Source organism: Euprymna scolopes, chromosome 45, assembly GCF_053919585.1.
Source record: "Euprymna scolopes isolate OS-2025 chromosome 45, ASM5391958v1, whole genome shotgun sequence".
Taxonomy (NCBI): Eukaryota; Metazoa; Mollusca; class Cephalopoda; order Sepiida; family Sepiolidae; genus Euprymna; species Euprymna scolopes.
This window is the reverse complement of record NC_136526.1, coordinates 40,958,627-40,984,049: the sequence shown is the minus strand read 5'-3', so window position 1 is coordinate 40,984,049 and position 25,423 is coordinate 40,958,627. Positions and strand designations below refer to the sequence as shown.

Genomic DNA, 25,423 nt, shown 5'->3' with positions numbered 1-25,423 from the left:
ATATGGTTAGAAAAGAAGAAAAAAAAAAGAAACGTACCGGCGTATCTGCATTGCTCTTTGGGAAAGAATACGCGAAGGGCATCTTGGGAAGGCAGAGCATGATGGGAGAAGCTATTTTTTTTCCCTGTCTCTTCCTTTTTATTTTTTTTCTAGATAGGAGGATATAAAAGCTGGGAAAAATTCCCTGGGGGTGCAGAGAGAAAAGAGTCGTGAAAATCTTCTCTTGAAAAGAATTTTGTATTGCTGACATTCGGTGTGACATTGGTGGCGAGAGGCCAGATGTGGTCGATTGGAAAAGTAGAGGGGAGACACGTGCTGTTGTCGAGAGAGTGACCCACTCCTTCCCAAACCCCAGAACCGAATCCTGATTATAATCCTAAAGTTTTAATTTATTTTCAACGGTTATCTATCATGCTTGTGATGTTGTTCTCTCTAATGGACCCAAAACGTTGTATCTAGAGACAGTTGGACAAAAAAAAAAAAGGAGAATGTTTCTTGGTGAATGGAAAAAAATATTTATTTTGTCCATTTCAACACAGGCTGTCTGTCAGTACACCGCACCAGAAAACACATTCCGTAAATTTTTCAAATACTAATACCGATTTCGATACCCAAAAAGTTTTGATTTTTCTGATTCCTGATTGATCATCCCAACACTAATATATATATAGTAAGGAGGAGTCCTAGAGTGGATGAAACGCGGAATATTCAGTGTAGCTTAATCGCCATATATATTTTATAAATTACTAACTAGCTCTACCTACATATTGAGCACTTTTGAAGTAAATACTTAAAGTTTACGTATAAATCTATACTTTCGTATATTAATTTTATGTGAGTAAATTAAGTAGTTATATATATATATATAGAGAGAGAGAGAAAAATTGATAAATATTTTAATTTTATTGCTTTTTGTCAAACTTTAAAATTAAATGGAAATTTTTTCCCATGAGTTTTAATTTTTTTAATTTGATTTCTATAATCTTTTTCACAGTTTATTTTTCAAATTTTTCCAAAACGTTTTTTTTTTTTTGTAATATTATTTTTTTATTATTTATTTATTTATTTATTTATATAAAAACGAATATTAAAGTCTTCTTTTCAATTTTTTTTAGTGGAATTCCTATTTTGTTCTTCCATGATTTCCACCCACTTGAGTCGTTGGGCCGAGGATTTAATCATTTACTGCACTAAGGAGTTCAGTTTTGTCCGTCTTTCAGACGCTTACAGGTAAGGTAGGTTCCCTCTATCGAGCTAGAAGACTACTCACGCCTGACAGTATCCTGTACCTTTACAAGGCCACCATTCACCCATGCATGGAATATTGTTGCCACATCTGGGCTGGTACATCCACCACTAGTCTCTCCCTCTTAGATAAAGTCCAAAAAAGAGTTGTCAATCTAATCGGTCCCACTTTATCAACTAAGCTCCAGCCCCTGTCTCATAGCCGCAATGTTGCATCGCTGTGCCTGTTTTACAAATATTTTAATGGAATGTGTTCTGATGAACTTGTTTCATTTGTATCCCCTCAACGTATATATCCCTGACAAACCCGCTTAGCAATAACATCTCACCCCTTCACTGTCAATGCCAGAAAGCTTTCTATTCTAATAGTTTCTTCCCTCGAACAGCTAGACTTTGGAATTCCCTTCCTGCTGCCTGCTTCCCTGGCTGTACTGATATACAGAAGTTTAAATGTAACATAAACAAATATCTTGTTAATCTTTCCTAGACATGGCCCCAAATAGTAGCCCCTTACGTCGAACTGGCAATATGCTTTAAGGGGTGAACATGAGCGCCCCCCCCCCCTAAAAAAAGCCTTTGTTGTGCAGAGAGATGCCACAACATATAAGGATTAGAAGCTCTTTGAACTTTTTCCATGACGACCTCATCCTGACAGTCCCCCCCTTGCCTCTTCAGTGACATCACCACGGTAGCTGACAATTTAGTTATTCTCCATTTAACACCAAGTGCATATGAAGGGGAGTGTTTTTATAGGTATCAAACCCAAGCAATGCCAGCATCTGAAGCTGGGATCATTCTTTTTCTTTCCAAGAATTCAGATTCCTTAAAACTGATCAACCGAACCAAATCATTAAAGCGGCAACCAATTGTCAATTGTTAATAATTATGAGTTAAAAAAAAAAAAAAATCAAATTATATCCCTTACATTTTGTAATAATGGTATTTATCTTCATTGAGAATATTAATTTCAACAAGTAAAACAAGTAAATTATTGCCTGTCCTTACTTTTTTTAAGCAGCAGCTTAAGGTTAATAAACACAGACATAGTCATTTATTGAGGCACAACGTCTGCTCTGGTGTCACCAGATCAGGCTATCTGAAGATATTGGCTTCCTGATCTAAAATACACCAAATATTTATGTTATTGTTGTTGGAGATCTCAAATTTATGCTGGTGTGCAGAACTCATCAAAATGTAGATTGAAATTCCCACAATCGCCATTTTTTAACTTCTCTGCTTGTAATGACAGGAGCCATCTTCCTCTCTTCTATGGTGTGATTATTGCATTAGTGAATAAAAAACAACAAACAACAACATAGTTGCTCAATGCCTCTTTTTTGTTGTTGTTGCTTTATTTTTTTACAGCATAAGATGAGCCCGGAGGAAGACAGGTTTCAAAAAACACCCAGAAACATTGTTTACTTCAAACATCGCCCATCATCTGTCAAACTTTCTTGTGTAAATTTGACACAGTTTAAGCTTTTCGTTCATCAAAAATTCCATCACAAGCCTCAATCATTCTGTTTGATTTTCCAGATATTGTTATTTATTGAGGTACAATGTCTGCTCTGGTGTCACCAGATCAGGCTATCTGAAGATATGATCTTCTTGACCTAAACTACATCAAATATTTATGTTATTGTTGTTGTTCGGTTTCCTTTACAAAATTCAAGCCTGTTCTGAAATGCTAAAAATAAAAGAAACAATTTTCCTCTACAATGAAACCAAACACCATGAATATATATTTGGAGATTTTAAAAAAACTCGAAGCATAAAAACTTTTGCTGAAATGACCAAAAAAAAAAGGTTGATATGCCGTAAACAAAACAACCGATCAATGTGTCAACATTATAACACTGGCATCAACCAATAAATTTTAACATGTTTTAATTGGTTTTATTTTCCTGAGCACGTGTCGTATCTCAGATAAGCTGAAACATGTAAACATTGTCATCACAGGAGCCAGAAAAAAATATTCCCAATGCATTTGTAACTATTTAAAAATTATAAATTTGATATATATATCAACTATCTGTGTTTATAATACTCGCTTTAAAACTTTGTTAATTCTGTTTCAGCACTGGAAGCAGTTTGATGCCTCAGAAGAAAAATGCAGACAGTCTGGAGTTGATAAGAGGAAAATCCGGACGGATTTTTGGCTATGTAAGCAAAAGAAAAAAACAAAACAAACACATTCAAGCTTTAACCGGGGAGGAACATTTGATGTAGTCTTTATTGTAGGCGATAAGATGTGGCTGTTGAGAGATATGAAGGCTCTGATTGGTCGAGTCAAATCTTGAGCAGTTGTAGAAAGATTACTTTTGAACATAGTCAGTTTTTAATAGATTATTACCATCATTTATAATATAAATCTCATCTGTCTGTTTAAATGTACGTATGTTTGCCTAAAACTTTCAACAGAGGCGAAAGATTTTCACAAAAATCGTTTTTAAAGCTCGACCCAAATATCGAAAAATTGGCTAAAAACATTAATTTCTTCATCCTCAACTGGGCAATTTTCTACAAGGAGAGTCGGTTCTTTGCATTGCCATTTTTGCAAGTCATCATATCAGTTGGAATGACGTTACTAATTTTGACGTTCCAAACTTCTGGTTGCATCAAGGTGTAAGGATAAGATGTCAGGTTTTTTTTCACTTTCTTTTCTGCCTTCGTGTCACGGGTTCGAGCCTGCCTGCCTACTACCACTTTTCTTTTTTTTTTTTTTGCTCAACACACACCTCCAAACACCCGGGCAACGCTGGGCACCCCAGGCTAGTATGATATGAATCCAAAGATTCTATTGTTGGCATTGGTTTCTCTGATATTTTTCTAGTCAGAATTCTTTCTTGAAGGACATCAGGTACTTACAAGCGGGACCACAAGAAGGTTGCCAATATTTTAAATGAAAGTGATTTTTGTAGAACGAACTGGATTTGAACTTGGAACACCCAGGTCATCAGTCTGCGTCGTTAAAAAGAAGAGCAAACAATGTAAAGGTATATGAATTTGATAAAGCCATGTGCAGCTATACCATGCCTCCAACTAACTGCTATATTTTTCATGGTTCTTTTTCTTATAGATAGTCGGGATTCTAGTCATATCATATTGTATGAATCTGAAGATTTTAATGTTGGCATTGGTTTCCGTGATATTTATCCAGTCAGAATTTTTTTTACAAAACATCGGGGATTACAAGAGGGGCCATGTGAAGGTTGCCAACATCCTAAATGAAAGTGATTTTTAGGGAACGAATGGAATTCAAACTTGGGACACCCAGGTTGTCAGTCCGTGTCATTAACCATTATATCACTGTCATCTCCCGAGATTCTAGTGTAGTAAGCCATAGTTCATATTAATTTATTTTTATTTCGGATCACTAGTCTCATCTTTATTAGTTGTTGAAGGCCAGAGGTATAGTTGGCCGAAACGTTGTGAATAAACAAACCAATAAAAGATGAAAAAAACAACAACTAATAAAGATGAGACTAGTGGTCCGAAATAAAAATAAATTAATATATATAATGCTCATCTACAAAAAAACGAATTCCAATTAAGGAATAATATATATAGCCATAGTTCAGTTTACATACATAAAACAACAATCTCTAAAGCTACAAAACAAACACCCACAAAGTTGGTATTTTTCTGATCGGTGTGACCCCGGATGAATAATATTGCAATTATAATGAAAATTTTAAATAAAGAAAATGTAGAAAAGTCTTTGTGATGTACCTACCTGTCACGGAATGAAGATGGCATATTCTAAAAATTCTGATTTTTGTAATATAACATTTTCATGCCACGACAAGTAGATACGCTATATTTGTACAATAAATGTTTTTCTGTGATTATATTTTATTTTAATTTGATATCCGTCGCCTTTAAAAAAACATCCTTTATTAAAACCTCTTTAAGCTTAAGCCTTAATTTTTAGACATTTTCTAAGAATCACATGTAAGATGAACGAGAAAGTTACGTTCGACTCCAAATAAAGTTTCTAAATAATCCGTGTTTAGATTTAATGTCGGACTTGCAATTCCCTCATAAATAAATAATTCAAGAGTACTTCTCATATTTTATGCAAGCTAACAAACAACTCGTTTCCCTGCTTGCATTGTTTAGTTGTCGCACTGCAATAAATCGTTTGATCTACATCGGATATGTTAGTTTTTTTTTACTCAAGCACGCATCCGGAAGGAAGGGGGGGGATAAAACATTAAGTTTCTTAATCTTCGTGGTGCTTTGTTTGTTTGTTAGGCGAGTCGCATTCCTGAAGTATTCCAACGGCCTTTGTTCATATGCGGAGGTATATATTTTCTGCTCTTCTGATTAATTGAATAAACATTTTATTCATAAGTTCGTAATGTCGTCGTTTGACTTTCACCTGGCAAATTCCATTCAGTTTTTTCTTTATTTTTGTTTTTGAAATAAGTGCAAGTCTAAATAGGCACTAAAAATTCTATAATTTTGTTAATTTTTGTTGTATATTGAAAACACTTAAAAATCTTATTAAAAATTTTTTTTTTTTATCGAATGTGCAAATAAAGACTAATTATGTTATTTTTATTTTTTATAATTTTGTTAACTTTTATTGTATATTTTTCAATAATGTCCTTTTCTTCTATTTTATTTCAAATAAATCACTTCACAATAGAAATACTGAAGAACAATAAAAGTGAAGGAACTGATTTGCTTCCAGTAGCGTTACGCTGGAAGTTAGGAAGTACGTTAGCTGACTGTAACCTCCTTTTCTGTCAACCAATTACAATTATGTACAAATAAACTAAAAAAATTTTTTCATAGTATATAGATATTCAGTAGTTTCAATTCTTACCAATAATTTATTTATATATCTATAAAAGTGAATGTGTCTGTCTGTCTGTCTGTGTATCTGTGTACATTTCCCTACGCAATAACTGTCAAGAGGTCAAAGTTCAACGATTTGACCTTTGAGAACTCTACTAAACTCCTCCACCAATTTTGGGTCTAAACACTTGAAATATTAGATATAGGTTCCTTGGACATGGATCTAACTTAATAACTTGATTTGAGCTCAAAACAATAAATGTTAAGGGGTCATAATAAGGGTCAAAGTTTAAAAAAATTTGACCTCTGCAGTCTCTTAGCAAATTACCCAGCTGGGTTGAAATGCTAGTATATCTATAAAAGTGAAAATGTCTGTGTGTATACATTTCTCTACCAAACTACTCTGTTAATTTTCAGTCTACAGACTTGAGATTTGACATAAGGGGTATTGAGAATCGGGAAAATCTTTTTTTTATTGGTTTTCAAACAGAAATTATGGGTCTAAACACTTGAAATTTTAAATGTAGGTTACTTGGACATGGATCAAACTTTTTGATTTGATTTGAGTTCAAAACAATAAATGTTAAGGGGTAAAAATTGGGGTCAAAGTTTAAAAAAATTGACCTCTGCAGTCTCTTAGCAAATTACCCAGCCAATTCTTGGTCTAAACATTTGAAATTTTACATAAAGTGTATTCAGACATGCGACAAGCTTTTTAATCATTTTTTTTTTTCCAAAAATTTGGCTGCTGAGAGGTCAAAGTTCAAAAGATTTGACCTTTGCGGTCTCTAACAAACTATTCAGCCAATTTTGGGTATAAACATTTAAAATAAACATAAAGGGTATTCAGACATGCAGCAAGCTTTTTCATCAGTTTTTGGGCAAAAATTTTGCTACTAAGAGATCAAAGTTGAAAGAGTTGACCTTTGCAGGCTTTACCAAACTCCTCCGCCAATTTTGGGTCTAAACACTTGAAATTTTAGATGTAGGTTATCTGGACCTAAGTCAAACTTTTTAATATATATGTACATATGCACATAAAGTTATGAACACTACATAGGGTCCGAGTAAAGACGGTCTGATCTGCTAGTTTTATATAATTATGTTTTTTGATTTTTCTTTCTTTTTTTAGTGTTTTGGTTTCATGATGACAGTTTTATATAATTGTTTTTTGATTTTTCTTTCTTTTTCTAGTGTTCTGGTTTCATGATGACAGTGAAGGGGACACCAAGCACATACAATAAGGACTTCCAGGTCAGTTCAATCATTTTGGCAGCATTTTTGCATTTAATTGTGTGACACGATCTTTAAATTGGACTGTGTATTTAAATCAAAATTTAAATACTTAATTTTAGGCTGACGAGAAATATCGTTTTTGTTATTGGGTTTGTATTACTGTACACATAGATTCGAAAAAGTTGTCAAAAAGCAAATATATAACAAATAAATGTTATCAAAGGCAAGATAAGTTACTTTTCTACCAAACTGGATATATTTTTCGTGTTTTAATTCAATCGCACAAGGCTGAAAGGGAGTAATAGTAATGCCAGTAGACCAGAAGTAGTGCACTTTAGGATCTGCAAAAAATGCCTGAGCAGCCACATTGATCATTGGGCTGATCAGAACACTACTTCAGCTTGACAGAGCAAGGCAGTTGGTATTGCAGTGGCCTAAAGACTTATCCTTGATTTGTGTGAAGTCCAAAAAAAAATTTGTTGCATACTGAGAGATAAAAAAAAAAAAAAATGAAGCGTTAACAAATCATAAAACTTATAAAAAATAAATGAAAGTATTGACTGACTGTGTTGGGAAAAAATGCCTGAGCAGCCCTATTGGCAGTGGGGTCTAATCATCTTGATTAAGACTAGAGCATACAACCAGTTCATTTCATTGAACCATTGTTACTTTGAGATTTTCTATTATGAAGCACGGGTCAATCTGGTTGTTTCCCTAGCACAATTGAACTTCAGCCATTGCCTTCTAGCATTAAAAAGTTAGAGAGAAATGCAGACTTTGAGAAAAGGTGAAGGAGGCCGAGAGATATAGAATGAGAGTATGATCCGTTGGAAAATTTTTGTCACAAAATGATTCGTTTTTATTTTTCTATTTTTGCTTAATTTATTATTTAAATGACCTTTTTTGCGTGTGTTTATTTCCCACCAGGAAGACAAGGAAGCCATGTTCGAGGTTTACGACACGCTGACAGGGATTTTGCAAGTTGCCACCGGTGTCTTATCAACATTGACCGTAAGAATTATTTCCAGTTTTTTAAGAAACTGGACATTTTGAACTTGAATTATTTTTATCTTTATGTTCATGAAAGCATAGGCAGAAATGTAGCAAAATTAGATAAACAACTTGACACGCATATATATATATATATATATATATATATATATATATATATATATATATATATATACACACACACACACACACCTGGATGACATGATCAGCTATACGACATACACGTTATATATGCACACATTATATAACAGTAATATAGCAATATACAGCACTGGATTCAGTTTATTCACTTTAAGAAGAGTAAAAAAAAACAATAAGACAATTATAAAAAAATAGAACAAGTAAAAACTTCATAGAAGAAAACATTTAATGGATTCAGTTTATTCACTTTCATTGACACTGTCATCTGTTGATGGAATGCAGACATGCGAATATCATTTTTGTAAGACAAAATGATGTGGCTCCATGTGATATTTTATGAATATATGTATTTTGGTGAGTGTTGTTAGACTTTTTTGGACCGCTTGTTTTTGGATGACTAGTAAAACTTTTTTGGACCACCTGTTTTGATAGTTTGTAACAAGACTTTTTTTTTTTTTTTAAACCACCTATTTTGGTAGGGTGTAACAAGACTTTTGAACCAGCTGTTTTGATAGGGTGTAACAAGACTTTTTTGGACCACCTGTTTTGATAGGGTGTAACAAAATTTTTGGACCACCTGTTTTGATAGAGTGTAACAAGACTTTTTTTGGACCACCTGTTTTGATAGGGTGTAACAAAATTTTTGGACCAACTGTTTTGATAGGATGTAACAAGACTTTTTTGGACCACCTGTTTTGATAGGGTGTAACAAGACTTTTGGACCAACTGTTTTGGGAGGACTAACAAGACTTTTTTTGGACCACCTGTTTGGGTATGGTGTAACAAGAATTTTTTTGGAACAATATGTATATTAAGAATAGCATGAATTGATTAGATCTTTCTAGATAACAAGTTCTTGGTCTTTGGGCCAAGATCACAGTGTGGTATCTGTTCTAATGCTGCACTTCACCTTTTCTGTCCTCAGTCAGTGGAGGAGAAGTCCATTATGATCAACACAATTTTTTATTCTTCTTCCTATTTAGAGTGCCCATTTTTGGGGAGCTGGATTTTTCCCACATTAAAACCAACCTTGTGTCTAACTCTGCCCTCGTGGGGAGGCAAGTAAATAGGAACATCAAGTGACTGTTCCACTATTGCATTTTGATATAGGCTAACAAGCCTTTTTTAATGCCTGGTTGGTTGGTTGTTTTTGTTTTACGGCATATCAACCCTTTTCAGGTTATTTAATGCCGAATCCGGTGATTTTGAAAATTTTTTAATAGAATATATTTGTTTTTTGCAAGTTTCTATTTAACCCATAATTAGGACCCTAACAGGTACTACCACTCCGGTTCAGAGTGGACCTGGGAGCAATGGCAATTAAAGGGTGGCTCCACACTCCCCAGAGCCCGCAAGCTGGGGCCTCACCATCGGATATAGTTTAAGGTCATATCCAGGACCTCCATTGAGGGACTTTTACCCTCTGCAGGGGGGCAGTCGGTGTATTCTAATGCCCCACCGAGAGGGCCTTCTTAATGCCTGTTTTAATATATTTTAATTTAGACTAAGAAGACTTTTTTCAATGCTTGTTTTGATAGATTTTTTGGATCGCCCTAAACAAGATACAATGTTACTGAGGCATAAGGGACTACTGTGAATTAGGGGCCAGATTTATAGGAGCAGTGAGATGCTTGTTCACATTACATTTATTTGTGCACTTCTAGAGTGAATGGGTGTGATTTTGCTGCTTGTCAAGTGAATTTACATTGATGGAGGGAGGAGTGGCAGAAGTGCAGCACAGTATATTAAAAAAAATAATGGTGGTCAAACAAAATTTTTTTAACTATTTATAAAATTCATTTTTTTCTGTACCCCCCCCCCTCAGTTGTTACTTTCCATTTTAATTATTTTTAATGAATTTTCCTAATTCTCCAGCAAGAAAGGTGATCGTGTTTTCTCAGCCAATGCTCCAAAGAAATTATCTAGAGTACTCATTCATGCTTCCTCTCTTCATTGTTCAAAATGGCAGCCTTTTGATCAAGGTCATGACAAAATGATTGACCTTTTCAGACATCAATTTACTGGCGAAAAAATTTTAGCGAAACTGAACTCTAATGAAGTACTGTTGTTAATTTATAATTCTAATATAATTAAAAATTTCAATTTTTTTTTTTTTTCAGATCAACAAGGAAAATATGTATGCAGCTTTGAGCCCAGATATGCTGTCAACTGATCTTGCATATTATTTGGTTAGGAAAGGCGTAAGTCTTATCTTTTATTTCTGTACATATTTGACAGATGAGGCAAATGTCCAATATTATTGAGTAAGAAACCTACTTTATAGTTGATGCTGCTGTGACATGTTCCTCCAAAAATCCAAACTTCATGATTACGTGATTTTGTGATACTGTGGTGTCGTATTTCTGATATTTTTATGAAATATAAAATAAAAATAAAAATATATCTATATATAAATGATAATAAACTTTAAAGAATAAAAGAAAAAAATAGAATAATTAACCTTTTTTCTGATTGGTCTAAAACTTTTGGTTATTTGAAGCCGCCATAAAAAAAGAAATAAAAGAACTGCCATCTGTTAGCATAGCTGGAAAGCAGTCGTTCGTTTTGGAAAATAGAAAAGCATCATCACCTTTCCCGCTCCCCCGGGTAGCTGTACTTTGGTAAGTTGGCCAGTTATATCCTACATTTTTTCGGGGGATTTAATTTTTCAAGTTGGATCCAATTTTTGCGGAGCGTTAGTTTATTAACGATGAAGATACAGAACAGTAAAGAATGGATTTCTACATAACACCGTTGTTCCAGTGCGGTTCACGTTCTGCATAAGTGCCGAAGCGTGTTAAGGTCCTTTCCTGATCCTGGTGAACTTGAAGAAAGAATCTGATCAACTTTAATCATCGTTCTAGTATAAGGGAGTACCTGAACAGATAAAAACCAAGTGTATTAAGTTTTGTAGGCCTATCTAATCTCTTGTAAGTATTCGCAAAACCTACAATACTATAGGCACCCCTGCCCTCAAGGATTAGGAAGTAGGACAGCAAAGAAAAGAGAAAATATAACAAAAAAATAGTAGGTTTATCGGGTTACAAAAGAAATAGGAAATATGGTTTATCAGTAGAGAATGGATCAGAATTTGTTCATTAACGCAGACAAAAGGCAGCTAAGGTGGGTTTTAATTTAGGTGTAGCAATGATTAATAAAAGGATTGAACAATGGATGTGGATATATTTAAAGTTGGTTTGTGGGTACATTGGGGAGTGGCTACAGGTTTGCAACAGATTTCTTTACCTTAATATATTTGTTATGTTACTTTATAGAGTTTCTGTACTCAGCTCACTTCCGGTAGCAACCACACCGGAAGTTAGGAAGTATGTTAGCTGACTATAACCAACTTGTTATAGTTACTTTGTTGAGTTTATTTTTTTATATCCATTTTTTATTCTCCTATATTTAATAACTTTGTATTTCTTATACCTTTATCATTTACTAACATTTCAGCCCAGCGTTGCCCGGGTGTTTGGAGGTGTATGCGGACCCCCCTCCCAAAAAAAAGGTCAATGTTTTTTAACTTTGACCCCTATTATGACCCCTTAAAATGTATTGTTTTGGGCTCAAATCAAGTTATTAAGTTAGATCCATGTCCAAGCAACCTATATCTAAAATTTCAAGTGTTTAGACCCAAAATTGTCGGAGGAGTTTGGTAGAGTTCTCAAAGTTCAAATCGTTGAACTTTGACCCCTTAACAGCCATATTTCTGGACGAAAACTGATCATATAGATTTTCCCAAATATCAGTACCCTGTATATCAAATTTCGAGTCTGTAGACTGAAAATTGACAGAGTTATTGCGAAGGAAAATGTACACACACACGTTCACTTTCATAGATATACTAGCAAAAGTATTCGTCATTGACTGGGTTTAAAAACAGCCTACAGAAAATGGACTCTGATTTATGAAAGTACTAGCGGGGGGGGATACCCGGCGTTGCCCGGGTGTTTGTAGGTGTGTGTATGGGGGGGGGGGGTAATTAATAACGCTGCTTAAATATTATAAAAAAGACGATGAAAAAAAAAAACCCAAAACGAAAACGGAAAAAAAATGGCATAAATAAACCTGTGTATGGGGGAGGGGTAAACTAAAGAATAAGCGATGTAATAAAAAAAAAACGTTGCCTGGGTGTAAAAGATGTAAAGGTGTAAAAGAAAAAGAAATAGTTTTGGTCGGGAAGAGGGATTGAACCCGGAAGCCTTGGCGACGCGGAGGTGGAGACCAAAGCCAACTACTTAACCGTCTCGACCACGAGTGAGAGTAATTGATTAGCGTGTGAAGTTAAGGCTTATAAAGCTAGTAAAAGAGGTTTGATTGACAGGAAGACGCTAAATGAGGTCATCGCGGGATCGTTATTTTTAGTTTTCACTTCCCCCCCCCCCAGATGATGGTGGAAGGGGGGGGCAGGGAAAAGCAGCGCGAAAGCCGAGAACACAACGTTTTAATTTAATTTCACTGTATTTATACTAAAATGCAGGATAAACAGGAGACAGAGCGAAATAGCGCGAATCTCATAAAAGTCGGCGTAAATAAATCTAGAGACGATCCGCGTTCACAAATCCTAGATATTATGATATAGGACCTATATAAACAGTTTTAAGCGATAGTAACGATCCCGGGAGTGTGTGCAAAAGAAGCCTTTGCGAGACATACACGAAATGGTCACACACATTTTGCCTTTTATATATATATAGACTAGCAAGGGGCACCCGGCGTTGCCCAGGTGTTTGGGGGGGGGGTTAAAAAAAAAGAAGTAAGTATAAGGATCGAACCCAAACCCTTGAGTCAAAGTTATAAATTAAAGTGTGAAAAAAAAAAGTGCGATGTTAACCATTGCCCCAACGCGAGATTCTAACGGAAACACATTTGAATTTATTTAATTAGTTGGATTTAGCAGGTTCCTGTTTTAATGAGTTAATGAGGTCAAATTTGACTGCGGGATAGTATTCATTTACTGCTGAAGGCTTTTTTTCGCCACCCCCAAGATGTTATAGGAAAAAGACTAACCCACATGCGGCGAGCGACAAATATTGAATATTTATCTTCCCAAAATCGAGCAAATTAAATAGACAGGCGAGCTTCGTTGTTAAGTGTGAGATATTATGATTTATATGTGATATAAAAAATTTTAAAAAGTTGTGAAGCGAGCGACGGCTTCTCTGAAAGAAGCCTTTTGTAGACACACAGAAAAAGTGAACACACATACATACATTTTCGCTTTTATATTTATAGATAGATTATTACTCTATAATTCTTACGTTTTTTTTATATTCCTTTGTATTTTTTTATCCGTTTATCACCGTTTATTTAATTATTTTATTTAATTTTTTTTTCTATATTGTATCCCTTATAATTTATCCCTTATAATTTATCCCCTCACCTTTATTATTTTATTATAGTATTATCCCTTATAATTTATACTTCGTTTAAATGCTGTTATGATTTCCGATACCCCTTCTAAAATATACCGACATAGCATAAGTCCCCTATTTCAAGTAAACCCCTTCCATAGCTATAGGTCCTGGATATGACTTTAAACTATATCCAGTGGTGAGGCCCCAGCTTGTGGGCTTTGGGGAGTGTGGAGCCGCCCTTTAATTGCCATTGCTCCCAGGTCCACTCTGACCCGGAGTGGTAGTACCTGTTAGGGTCCCAACTATGGGTTAAATAGAAACTGACTTGAAAAAAAAATATATATATATATTCTATTAAAAAATTTTTCTTCAAAATCTTTGAATTCGGCATTAAATAACCTGAAAAGGGTTGCTGTCATATTTGTGCTGGTGCATCGGCTACTAGTTTCTCGCTCCTTGACAAGGTTCAAAAGAGAGTCGCAAATCTGATAGGCCCTGAACTGGCATCTAAGCTTCAGCCTCTGTCCCATCGACGAAACGTTGCATCCCTCTGCCTGTTCTACAAGTATTTTAATGGTGAATGCTCCAACGAACTGCAAGCACTTGTGCCCCCACGATGTGAACACCCTCGACAGACCCGACAGGCTGCAAAATCCCACCCCTACACTGTAGAGACCCCTAGATGTAAAAGATCTTTCTACTCCAGTAGTTTCTTCCCCAGAACCGCTAGACTTTGGAATTCCATTCCAGGTCCCTGTTTCCTTCCCCAACTGTACTGATGTGCAGAAGTTCAAGTGCAATGTGAACCAACATCTTGCTGCCCAAATCCCTACATAGTACCCCAGTAGTTGTTGCCCCTGATAGTAGCCCCCTACACCAAAGTGGCAATGTGCCTTGTTTGGGGTGAAAATGTAATAAAAAAAAAAAAACAAACCAATCCATAGCTATAATCCATTAATACATATGATTAGATAAGCATCTTCTTTCAATTCGCTCACCCTATATTCTCCCTGAGAGTTTAATTACGCATATTGTACACATATATTAAACCCACCATGGCAGATATGCTACACATTTACCTTCATTATATAATAAAAGCCATACCCCTTCTATGTCACAAAGTTCTCCCACCTCTAAACAGTCTCAATACTTTATCTCTCACTGCACAATTATTTCGCTCCTAATGTAACTATCGCTAGATGCCACCTCCCTATTATGTTACCTAGCATCTTTTCTCCTCTTCTGATGAGAAGCAGTAGGCTTCGAAATACCATTGTATAAAGAGTTCTTACTTATCCTACACTCCTAATTGATGTATCACTCTTATTGAATAAATGAATAAATCTATGTACATTAGTATATAGTTTAATATTGTTTTCTTATTTTATTGATAATCTATATAATCTCCAAAACAATTTGTTGAGCTTTGCATTATCCCGATAAGTATCTTAAAGAATCGATCTTATTCTTCATATATATATATATATATTTGTAGTCATCGACATATAGTCCTGCTTCGTTGTATCACAACTCATCAGTGCCGCTAGACTAGCATCTCTGCCAAGCCAAGGATTGAACCTAGAACCGTCGTGTTGACAGTCGGCAGTTCTCCCACTCGACCATGGAATCGACGCCCGTAAATAACTCGTCGGAATGTCTATTCAAATAGACACCCGCCACCACTTTTATAGTGCTCAAATCGCCTGTTCGTAAACAAACAAACAACGAGCTTCGCATAATCACATAAATTAATATACGAAAGTATAAATTTATGCGTAAATTTTAAGTATTTACTTCAACAGTGCGCAATACATAGGTAGATGAGATGAATAACAAGAATAATAGCCTCCTTTGAAACTCCGCGGAATAAGGACTTTGTAAATTGTTTTTTGGAGTATTCAGTTAAGCAATAAATTTTGATTGTAAAGTTCAACTTACAGTATTAATTTTCTTTCTATATATATGTAAATATATATATATATATATATAGAGAGAGAGAGAGTATATATATGTAAATATATATATATAGAGAGTATATATATGTAAATATATATATATATAGAGAGTATATATATGTAAATATATATATATATATAGAGTATAGGGTAGCAAAAGTTATAAAACATATATGGCAATTAAGCTACACAGAATATTCCGCATTTCATCCACGCTAGGATTCATCAAGCTTATATATATATATATATATATATATATATATATAGAGAGAGAGAGAGAGAGAGAGAGAATTAGTCTTTGATTTTATTACCTTTCTTTTATATCTTTTAAATTTTTTTTTATTTTATTATTTCTAACTAAAAAATAACCAGTTTTTCTTAAATTATAATAGAAACAAGGGAAGCATGCATGATCCTCCGTGAATGCACAGTAAACGAGGCATAAAAAAAATTACTATGTTCAGCATCTGCTCCCCCCCCCTAATTAGCCCCCCAAATTCCCAGGGGACGTCAAATACTGATGCAGTTTTAGGCCTTAACATATGTAAATTTGAGTTCTGCATCATACAAAAAAAGAAATGACTAAGTCCATCATTTGCCCCTCTAACTTCAAATCCTTTTTTTGTCACATGAACCAATCAGATTTATTTCCCTATCCATGAACCAACAGATGAATCCATGATAAAACCTTGTCAATTATATCACTTTACCAAATGCATATGTATACTTCAATTGAATAAACATTAATTCTCTAAATAAGAGGGTGTCTTATTTAGAGAATGTTTTTCAATTGAAGTGTAGATATGCATTTCTCTCCAAGAAAAGGTTGTCTCAATTTGTATGTTGATTTTTTTTACATGCAGATTCCATTCCGAGAGGCCCATTCTTTGTCAGGCAAATGTGTGGCTTTGGCTGAAAGTAAGGAATGTCTGTTATCGGATCTGACGGTCAAGGAATTGAAATCAGTTTGGTAAGTAGTGGTGACAAATGTATGCATTTTATTTATTAAGTGAGCAACCGTGTTGTTTTAACTGCGTCCTTAACCGTGTTGCTACATATCAAACTTTGGACCGACGCATTATTTGAGACTCTGTCGCAAAGCTACAAAAAAAAAAATTTAAAAAAATGAAATAAATAAAAATCCGACTCAGCGTTTTTTTTAAGTGCAAATGAAGCGCGTTTATTTGTGGTTCTTCCAAAAATAACGCATTTCAATATTTTTCAAAAGTGTTTTCGCATACACGTTTTACAAGACTCTGCGATATAGCGTATGCTTTTTAAAAGTCTTCTCTCCCTGCCACCTCACACCGGCCTTAGCCAGTGCTTTCTCGACCCATTTTTCACGCACCCATCTTCCCCGACACGCACTTTGCTTCTTCTCTTGGTATATTTTTTTTCCTTTTTTTCTCCTTCTTCCCATGACATTAGCATGTGCACACTTGCTAATTTGCATATGTGCTTTAAATGCGGCGGCTGCTGCTGCTGCTGCTTTTCTCATTCGTCGATGCTCTATTACAATAAGAGTGCACTGCTTCGTTACAATTTTATTAAGTACTAATGGCGCCACCTGGCATTGTTCAGGATTTTTTTTTATTTTCGCAGATTAAAGAAAAATATAAAGGGAAAGTTAAACAACCTGCGTAATCATATTATTTGGATTCTTCTGACTACTGTTCACATCTCATCCACATGATATATTATTGCTATTGTTCATTTCTTACTGTATATATTATCTCTTATTTATCGTTAATGGATAGTAAGACGACTCAAAAAAGCAGCATATATACTGGGAGACAATCAATTACTAAGTAGACCTAGTATAGAATTTAATACAATATAGGAACCATTAATTATAAATAATAGATAATATATACATTAATAAGTAAACAATAATCAGACACACACATATATATATATATATATATATATATATATTAAATCCCCGAAACAGTGTTTCATGGTAACCAACTGATGATCCCTTGAAAAATAAATTATTGGTACTATAGTAAATTCGAGAGCGAGTTGATGCAGTGATTGCAGGTGATTAAATAACTTACTGACTAGATGGTTTTCTAACGAATGATAAAAAATATTTTTTGTATAGTTTTAAAGGTTAAAAACTTCAAAGACTATATATATATATATAGTTCTTTAGAGAGAATGGATTCCAATATATATATATATATATATATATATATATATATATATATATTGGAATCCATTTTCTCTAAAGAATTATTTTGCGTTTCTGATCAACTTGAGAAAATTTTCATGCAAGCTGAAATATTATGTACGGTTTATTTTTATTTTTTTACATATCCAACATTTTTCACTCTTTATTTTGCGGTTTCACTTAATGCCGTAACTAGCAAATTCTAGCATTGCTACAAATATAATTTGCTGATTTATTTATGTCCTCTGATGAGAAGAATAACAAGAATAATAGCCTCCTTTGAAACTCCGCGGAATAAGGACTTTGTAAATTGTTTTTTGGAGTATTCAGTTAAGCAATAAATTTTGATTGTAAAGTTCAACTTACAGTATTAATTTTCTTTCTATATATATGTAAATATATATATATATATATATATATATATATATATATATATAGAGTATAGGGTAGCAAAAGTATTCCGTCGCCTTTTTCCTCCATACAAGGGTGTGCATGTTTTTTTTCCAAAAAACTCAATTTTAGTTTCATCTGATGAAATAACTTTGTTCTAGAAGTAATCTGATTCACCTCGATATTTATAAACAAATTTCAAATGATCTTTCACATATCTACGACTCAACAATGAAGTCTAGAATACAAGCCTGTATGATTCAATGCTTACTTCAATACCTGCTTCCTGCAAATCCTTCTGAATTTCTTTCTTCACGTTACAAGCAATGTAATGAGCAGTAGCATCATTTAATTTACGTGGCCGACCACTTTTTTAGAAGATTTTTAATATCATCACCTGTTCATGACCAAATGTAATTTCCCTTTCCATCTTTATGCCTTGCTATGATTTCCTGGCACATATCATTAATTAATTCCTTTGTTTTAACCATTTTAAAACAGTAATGAAAGTGGCAACCTGCGCAGTGTCTGAAAATCTGTTATCAACTGACCTATAAGGAGCCAAAACCTTAGGGTGCCTTCTGATTGTGTAAAATATTGTAGCAAGATGAAATGACTGCTTAAGAATGAAATTTGACAGTGTGTTAAATATGGAGCAGTTAACAAACTATTTACTATAAACGGATCAATGCCCGGTGCCAAAGTGATTCGGTCACCTTAAGGACTATTTTAACCCTTTGAGATCTGAGCTTCGATCGCCAGAGAGACGCCAGCAAGCGACCTAGACAGACCTCTCTCACTCACCCCTCTCACTGCTACTTGTTGACGACTGCAGTGTGATGGCAGACAACACCTTCAAACAGACATTTACACTTTATCTCTTTCTTTTCAGTCTGAGATATGTGACGTGTTCCGGGTCTAGCCTAGGGGTTAGGAATTTTGCAAGAAATTCTATACCCAAATACACGTCATAAGAAAAAGAAAAAGTGTCGAATTTTGCCGGCCGTAATAATATCACAACCGCATGGCATTTCCCAAGTTTCGAATTTAGTGGAATCGTCATGGACTACCCGATAACATTCACGTTAATAATAAAGATGGCAGGGAATGATAAAGGTCGGACACCAAATGAATAACGTTAAAATATATAAATTTATTATTCAAACAAATAAACAAATGAAAGAAATAAAAATTATAAAACAGTCATAATGAGAGTCCAGTCACAGACAACATCAGATCAGGATGGGGGGGGGGGGTCATTGGTGGAGATATATTATTTTCTCTCTTCCTTTTCTCTCCTTTTCTTTCTTTTCTTTTTTGATAAGACACTGAGTTACAGTTAAAACAAAATATTAGAATATTCAAAATGAAAGTTGGGTCACAGACTTTGGCAAAACATAGACACAGACCAAACAAAATATTAGGATAATTAAAATGAAAGTCGGGTCGCAGACAATATCAGGTTGGGATGGAGTCATGATTTCTCTTTTCTTTTGATAATGCGTAAAGTCACAGTTGAAACAAACATTAGAACAATCAAAGTGAAAGTTAGGTAACAATGTTCTTTCCCTCCTTATTTTTCTTTTCTTTTTCCAATTCTTTCTTTCACCTTTATGCTTGGTGAGAAAAGAAATTATTTCACGGAAAGAACTCGACTGTCACTGAGTGGGCTGAGGGGGTTGGTGAAATATGAGAGAATGGATATCGAACGATACTTAGCTTTCTTTTTTGGTGGGAATTTCTCCCCTGACGCGCGCATTTCGATGACGTGATAATGTCCTTAGTTTTTCTTTATCACTTCTTTTTCTTTCTTCGTCATCTTCGATATGCGGTTTGTCCTGACAAAGTTCTCGGGTAGAATGGCTTCCGTTAGATTGTGTTGACCAAGGTAATTCCATGTTGGAGTAAAGGTCCCTTTTTGGTCTCATGGCCGTCCGCCAAGTTGAGTTGAGCTGATCATTTGTCGGTCACCATGCGTCGTCCACGCAGGTGCATATTCCTGCTTTTTGGGGAGCAGAAAATATTGCCGTCGTTTCACAACGGTTGTCAGCTTAAAACTAAACTTTTTCGCGCGTTTTCTTTCCGCGCTTAACGTCACGATCGCCTGATGTCGGTTGTCATGGTTACCTATGTTTGCGTGCGTGTTTGACTGCTGCTTATAGTTGATCAGTGAGGGAGGGAGGGGGTTGTGTCGTTCGATTGTTCGCTGTCCAACTTAGGAAGGGGAGGTCTGCTGCTTGACTTGGAAGGGGGGAAGGAGAGATCTGTCTGGCTTGACTTGGAAGGGGGGGAGGGGAGGTCTGTCTGGCTCATATCTATTATGATATAAGGATAGGGGGTATATACAATCTCGCCCTTTCTAAATAAACCCTTTATTATTGTTTTGTTAAAAGCAATGTTGTTTGGCCTTGTGTTTATTTAAGTAATTATTAGGAGAGAAATGCACAACATTCCCCTCCTATAAATACTTTTGCATATTGGTCATTTGATTTTCGTTGTATTTTTAAATAGATAATATCTGTTCAAGGATTGAGTGTACGTTTCGTTCAAATTAACTTGATATTTCGTGAGAAATATGAAAAAAAAAAAAACCCAACGCACCAAATACTTTTGTTACCCACTGATAAGTGGTGACCCCCCATGTAAAAAAAACAAAAAAACAGTCAAGATGAGAACAGTAGTCGGAATAATCGAAATAATACCAATTATTAATTCTCATCTCAAAAATTCCAAAACAATTCCAAAGACTTATTTACCATTTCTTTTTTTTTTCTTTTTTTTTGCAGTGATCTTTTTGATGATGATGTCCAGAAGGTTTGGGATTACGGCAACAGTGTGGAACAATACAACAGCAATGGCGGCACAGGCAAACAGAGCGTCAAGTGGCAAATAGAGAAACTGAACAAGTGGCTTGCAGATTGTTGAACACCTCCGTGTCTTCGTGGTATTGATCAGTTCTAAGGAAATCATTTTATATGATACGGACTTCTCTAGATATGTAATAGAAAAGGGAAAAAGCGGGGGGGGGGGGTGATAATTTGGATTAATTGGATTATTGTTCTCATCTTGAATGTTATTTCGGCTGAAGTAATCTCCGACTTTCTTCAGGTGTATCTTGTTGAACTCCCGAATCTTTTTATACTTAGAATACAATTGCAAATTACCTAATACTTTTACCTGATCATGGTTGATGGAACGAGGGCAAACTGCCCCCGCATATTAAATAAATGGCTCCGTTTGCAATTCTGTGTAGATACCAGAGTTTAACAAGATGCTCTTGAAGAAGGTTGGAGGTTACATCGGGCGAAATATTGTGCAAATAACACTCAAGATGAGAACCTCTCTCTCTCTATCAGGTCTGTTTTTTTTTTTATATAGTCATCACCACTTATCAAGGCCAAGAGGCCACTCAAGAATAAGAGTTAAAGAGTTTACAGTAGAAATTGGACAATATAGTAATCATTAGTAATGGAAATTCGGTAAATTTGTTAACTTATATGGAACGGCTCATTAAAAATTTATTTACGTTAGACTTGAAGACAGCCATATTGTAGTCAGCTGGAAAGCAAGAAAACGGAAGACAATTCCACAGGCGTGCAGTTTTAAGAAAGAAGCTTTGTTCATGGAATCTACGTTTAGGTTTAGGCACAGATAAAGAGTGGGGGAAATTGTTGATAGTGGTTTCTGCTAAACGGGTGTTTCTTGTGAAAGTTTGGCGAGGGGGGGGCCATAGATTGGAGCTCAGTCAAGCACTTGCCATGAAAATAACGATAAAGCAGAGATGAACTCCTACCATCTCTTCTGTGAGAAAGAAGTTGCAGGGAAGAGAAAAAGACATCACCTACGAGGCTACGAAATCTATTTTGAACTCTATCCAGGATAAGTCCTTTCTAGCAGCTCCTGCCCAGATGTGGCAAAAGTACTCCATCGTTGGATGTACCTGGCTCTTATATAGATAGAGAATTGCATCAGCAGTGAGATATCTACTGGATCGATAGAAGGATCCCACCATTTTTCCAGCGGTCTTGGCAACGAATTTAATGTATGTATTCCATTTAAGATCAGGAGTAAAGGTCAAGCCCAGAAGCTTGTCAAAACATGAGGCCTCCCCAAGACGAGAGCCATTCGTTTCAATTGATGCCAGCTTATTTTTAGATTCATTAAAAGTAACCAGCCACCTTTTTCCTCATTGTACCACTTGCTCAAGATCAGAGGAGAGAGAATCAGAGAGAAATTGGTCGTTTACGGTTTTTCAATTGATGCCAGATGCCTATTTCCTCAAGTATCGATGATCAAGACCCTTCTGCATTCGCTCCTTCTAATGAGACCGACTGTGAACTTTGTTCTCTCTGTTCCCCTTTTCTTGCTGACAACTTTTCCTAATATTTTCCCATCCCATCTGCCTGCACTACATGTTCAAAGAACTTCAACTGTCTGACGTGGATAGTATTTAAAAGTAACCTATTATCCTCTGCCTTACGTATAACTTCGTTTGTCTTTCTTTCTGTCCTTGAAACTGTTAGAATACTCTATTATAAAAAACATCTTTCTACTGCTTCCAAATGACTTTCATGGGAATATCAAGAGGAGAACAATAATCCAAATAATACAAGCTAGCAGAACCCGTGGAAAACACATTATGCCACTTGTACAGTTTAATCAAGACATTAAAAAATGAAAATATCAAAAAAACGTTATATTGTACATATCCGTTTTGAACTGAAGATCTTCGAAAAAAAATTTTATTTAATTTGATAGAGTAGTTTTTTTTTGTTTTTTTTTTTACAGCGGAAAAGCACGTTTTTATGAGAGCGCGTTGAAGGCAGAAATCTTGGAATTTTTCTTAATTTTTGTTTGGAGTTTAGAAACGCCAAAGGGAGATAACTCCAGTTAAAGCACCGGCACTCCCTCCCCATCTTTAATACTAGCGTTTCTTCCTAAAAATTGAACCTTTTGCTCGATATCATAACACATTGTTTTTTCGCTGTAAAACAAAAACTACGTGATGAAATTAAGTGAAATTTTTTTTTGGAGAACTTCATTCCGTAACGGATACATACAATTTAAATTTTTTTCGATATTTTCATTTTTTAATGTCTTGATTAAACTGTACAAGTATGAACATTATAAATAAAATAAAACATATAACAACAAATCTAAAGGATTTTTAAGCAAATTTCTTTCTTTACCATTTAATGCTAAAAAGAATTGATTTAAAAAATTTAGACTTATTTCTCAGTGAAAATTCACCACATTTTTTTTTTTCCTGAATATTTTTTTTATATAAATTATAAAGGAACAGATGTCAATTCACTTGCACATTCTTTTTAACTTTTAAAAAGAAATTTGCAGTCTCCTCTAAACACGATCTTTTTTTTTTTTTTTTTTTTAAATTAAATAGCCAAATTTGAAACCAGAAATAAATAGCCATGTTTTTTTGTTTTTTTGGGGGGGAAAATTTTGGGAGAGGAAAATTGTTTTAATGATTTTTAATTGATAAAGAGCGGCTATAAAGGGAGGTAATTTGTTTCTGATTAATTAATGGTTGCGATAATGATGGTTTTTGTGACACTTGACATGCAGACAAGGAAATTAATATTCAGATTATCAATAAAAAAATTCAAAAAAGCTTTCACACTTTACCGTCACTTGAAATCTGAAAATCTTTTATTTTTCTTCCCCTTCTGTAATGTATATGCTTTTGTAACGAGTTTTTTTCTAAAAGTAAAGACAATGTCTTGGTTGTTACATAAGATATTTTTTTAAACAAGTTTCAGTAACTCTTATCTATTATTAGGTAGAAGATTTCAGAGACGTTAGTTCTGTATATAGGGATATTATTTTCGGTTTCCCTTTTGATAAATAATGTTCTCTTAATATGTTCAATGCTTTCCTTCCATCATCCAATGCGTTTCTTATAATCAGAGACAGACTTCTATTTGTCTAAATATTGAATCAGTTCTGTAAAAACAGTTGTGTTCTTTTTGAGAAATTCAGGGTCGTTTGGGTTCTCTGTTGGAGATTGTATGACTTTGTGTAGTTTTCGAATCCTTAGATATCCCAGAAATTTTACCTGCCACAGTTCGAATTTAGATTCTGATCGTCAAAGAAAAGACGGTGGCTGGGCCCATAACCTGTTAAGTTTTGAGACATTGTGTTGAACAAAGATGGCGGCGTAGTTCAGATCAGTAAGCAAGATGGAGGCCAAGAATCAAATGCGGTCCATGCCGTAGTTAACGGTGAATTGATTGAATCCAAAATTCAACAATTTTTATAAATTTTAAACGTTTTCGTTGGTTGTTTAGCACAGCCGTTGGTTATAAAAATGATTGGCGAATCCACTCGTCTCATACCCCCATCAGGAGTCAAAAACATTTTAAAGTTATAAAAACAATGTTTGCCACATACATACATGAGGTAGTATAAAAATATACTTATAGCAAGTGAGTTACACAAAAAGGTTTCTGCTTCATTACTGAGGGAAATCATCAAATGACAATTAACCTGATGATTTCTCTTGAAAAAGAAACACAAACATTTCTGTATCACTTACTTGCCATGGAACTGTGCCTTGTTTGTGGTGATAACAAGTAATAAAAAAAACTATATTTTTATATATTATTTTAATTGGGATTCATTATTGAGATAAGTATTATTTATATTAATTTATTTATTACGAACTATTATTCTCATCTTTATTAGTTGTTGTTTTTATGAGGTTTCGGACAACTATTCCTCTGTCCTTCATCAGGTGGTAACCGCGACGGATAGAAACTTTGAATCTCCGAACTGCATTCTCAGCAATCACTGCCATCCGTAGTTATTGTCGTCTCACCACGTTTTGGTTAAGTAAGCCTCTGGCCGGCTTTGGGTAGGATTGAAACCACTATCTTCAGACAATGCTCATCTGGAACCGTAGAGATTCAACATCTCTTATCAACTGCACCACGGGCCCCGAAGGACAACAACTATGGATGGCAGTGACGAAGGCCAGAGGAATAGTTGAAACATCGTAAAAACAACTAATAAAGTCTGTAATAAATAAATTAATATATTTTTTTTACTATTACGCTCTACTTGTGTATTGAGCACTGTTGAAGTAAATA

General features: G+C 34.8%; 1 protein-coding gene across 8 annotated transcripts in view; it reads left to right on the top strand.

Annotated features, from left to right (window-relative positions):
* The window catches only part of LOC145269491 (argininosuccinate lyase-like), a 135,797-nt gene that overhangs the window by 101,333 nt on the left and 9,041 nt on the right, over positions 1 to 25,423 (top strand). For 6 of the 8 annotated variants that reach the window (XM_080125224.1, XM_080125222.1, XM_080125218.1 and 3 more), the window contains 7 exons: positions 1,116 to 1,230; positions 3,324 to 3,408; positions 7,246 to 7,305; positions 8,215 to 8,298; positions 10,560 to 10,640; positions 16,618 to 16,724; positions 21,104 to 22,798. In XM_080125224.1, coding sequence (XP_079981350.1) covers positions 1,116 to 1,230; positions 3,324 to 3,408; positions 7,246 to 7,305; positions 8,215 to 8,298; positions 10,560 to 10,640; positions 16,618 to 16,724; positions 21,104 to 21,242 — 671 coding nt within the window. In that variant the 3' untranslated portion in view covers positions 21,243 to 22,798. Of the gene's footprint in view, positions 1 to 1,115; positions 1,231 to 3,323; positions 3,409 to 7,245; positions 7,306 to 8,214; positions 8,299 to 10,559; positions 10,641 to 16,617; positions 16,725 to 21,103; positions 22,799 to 25,423 lie in introns of those variants that run through there. The other 2 variants (XR_013865070.1, XM_080125220.1) reach the window with 1 other exon arrangement.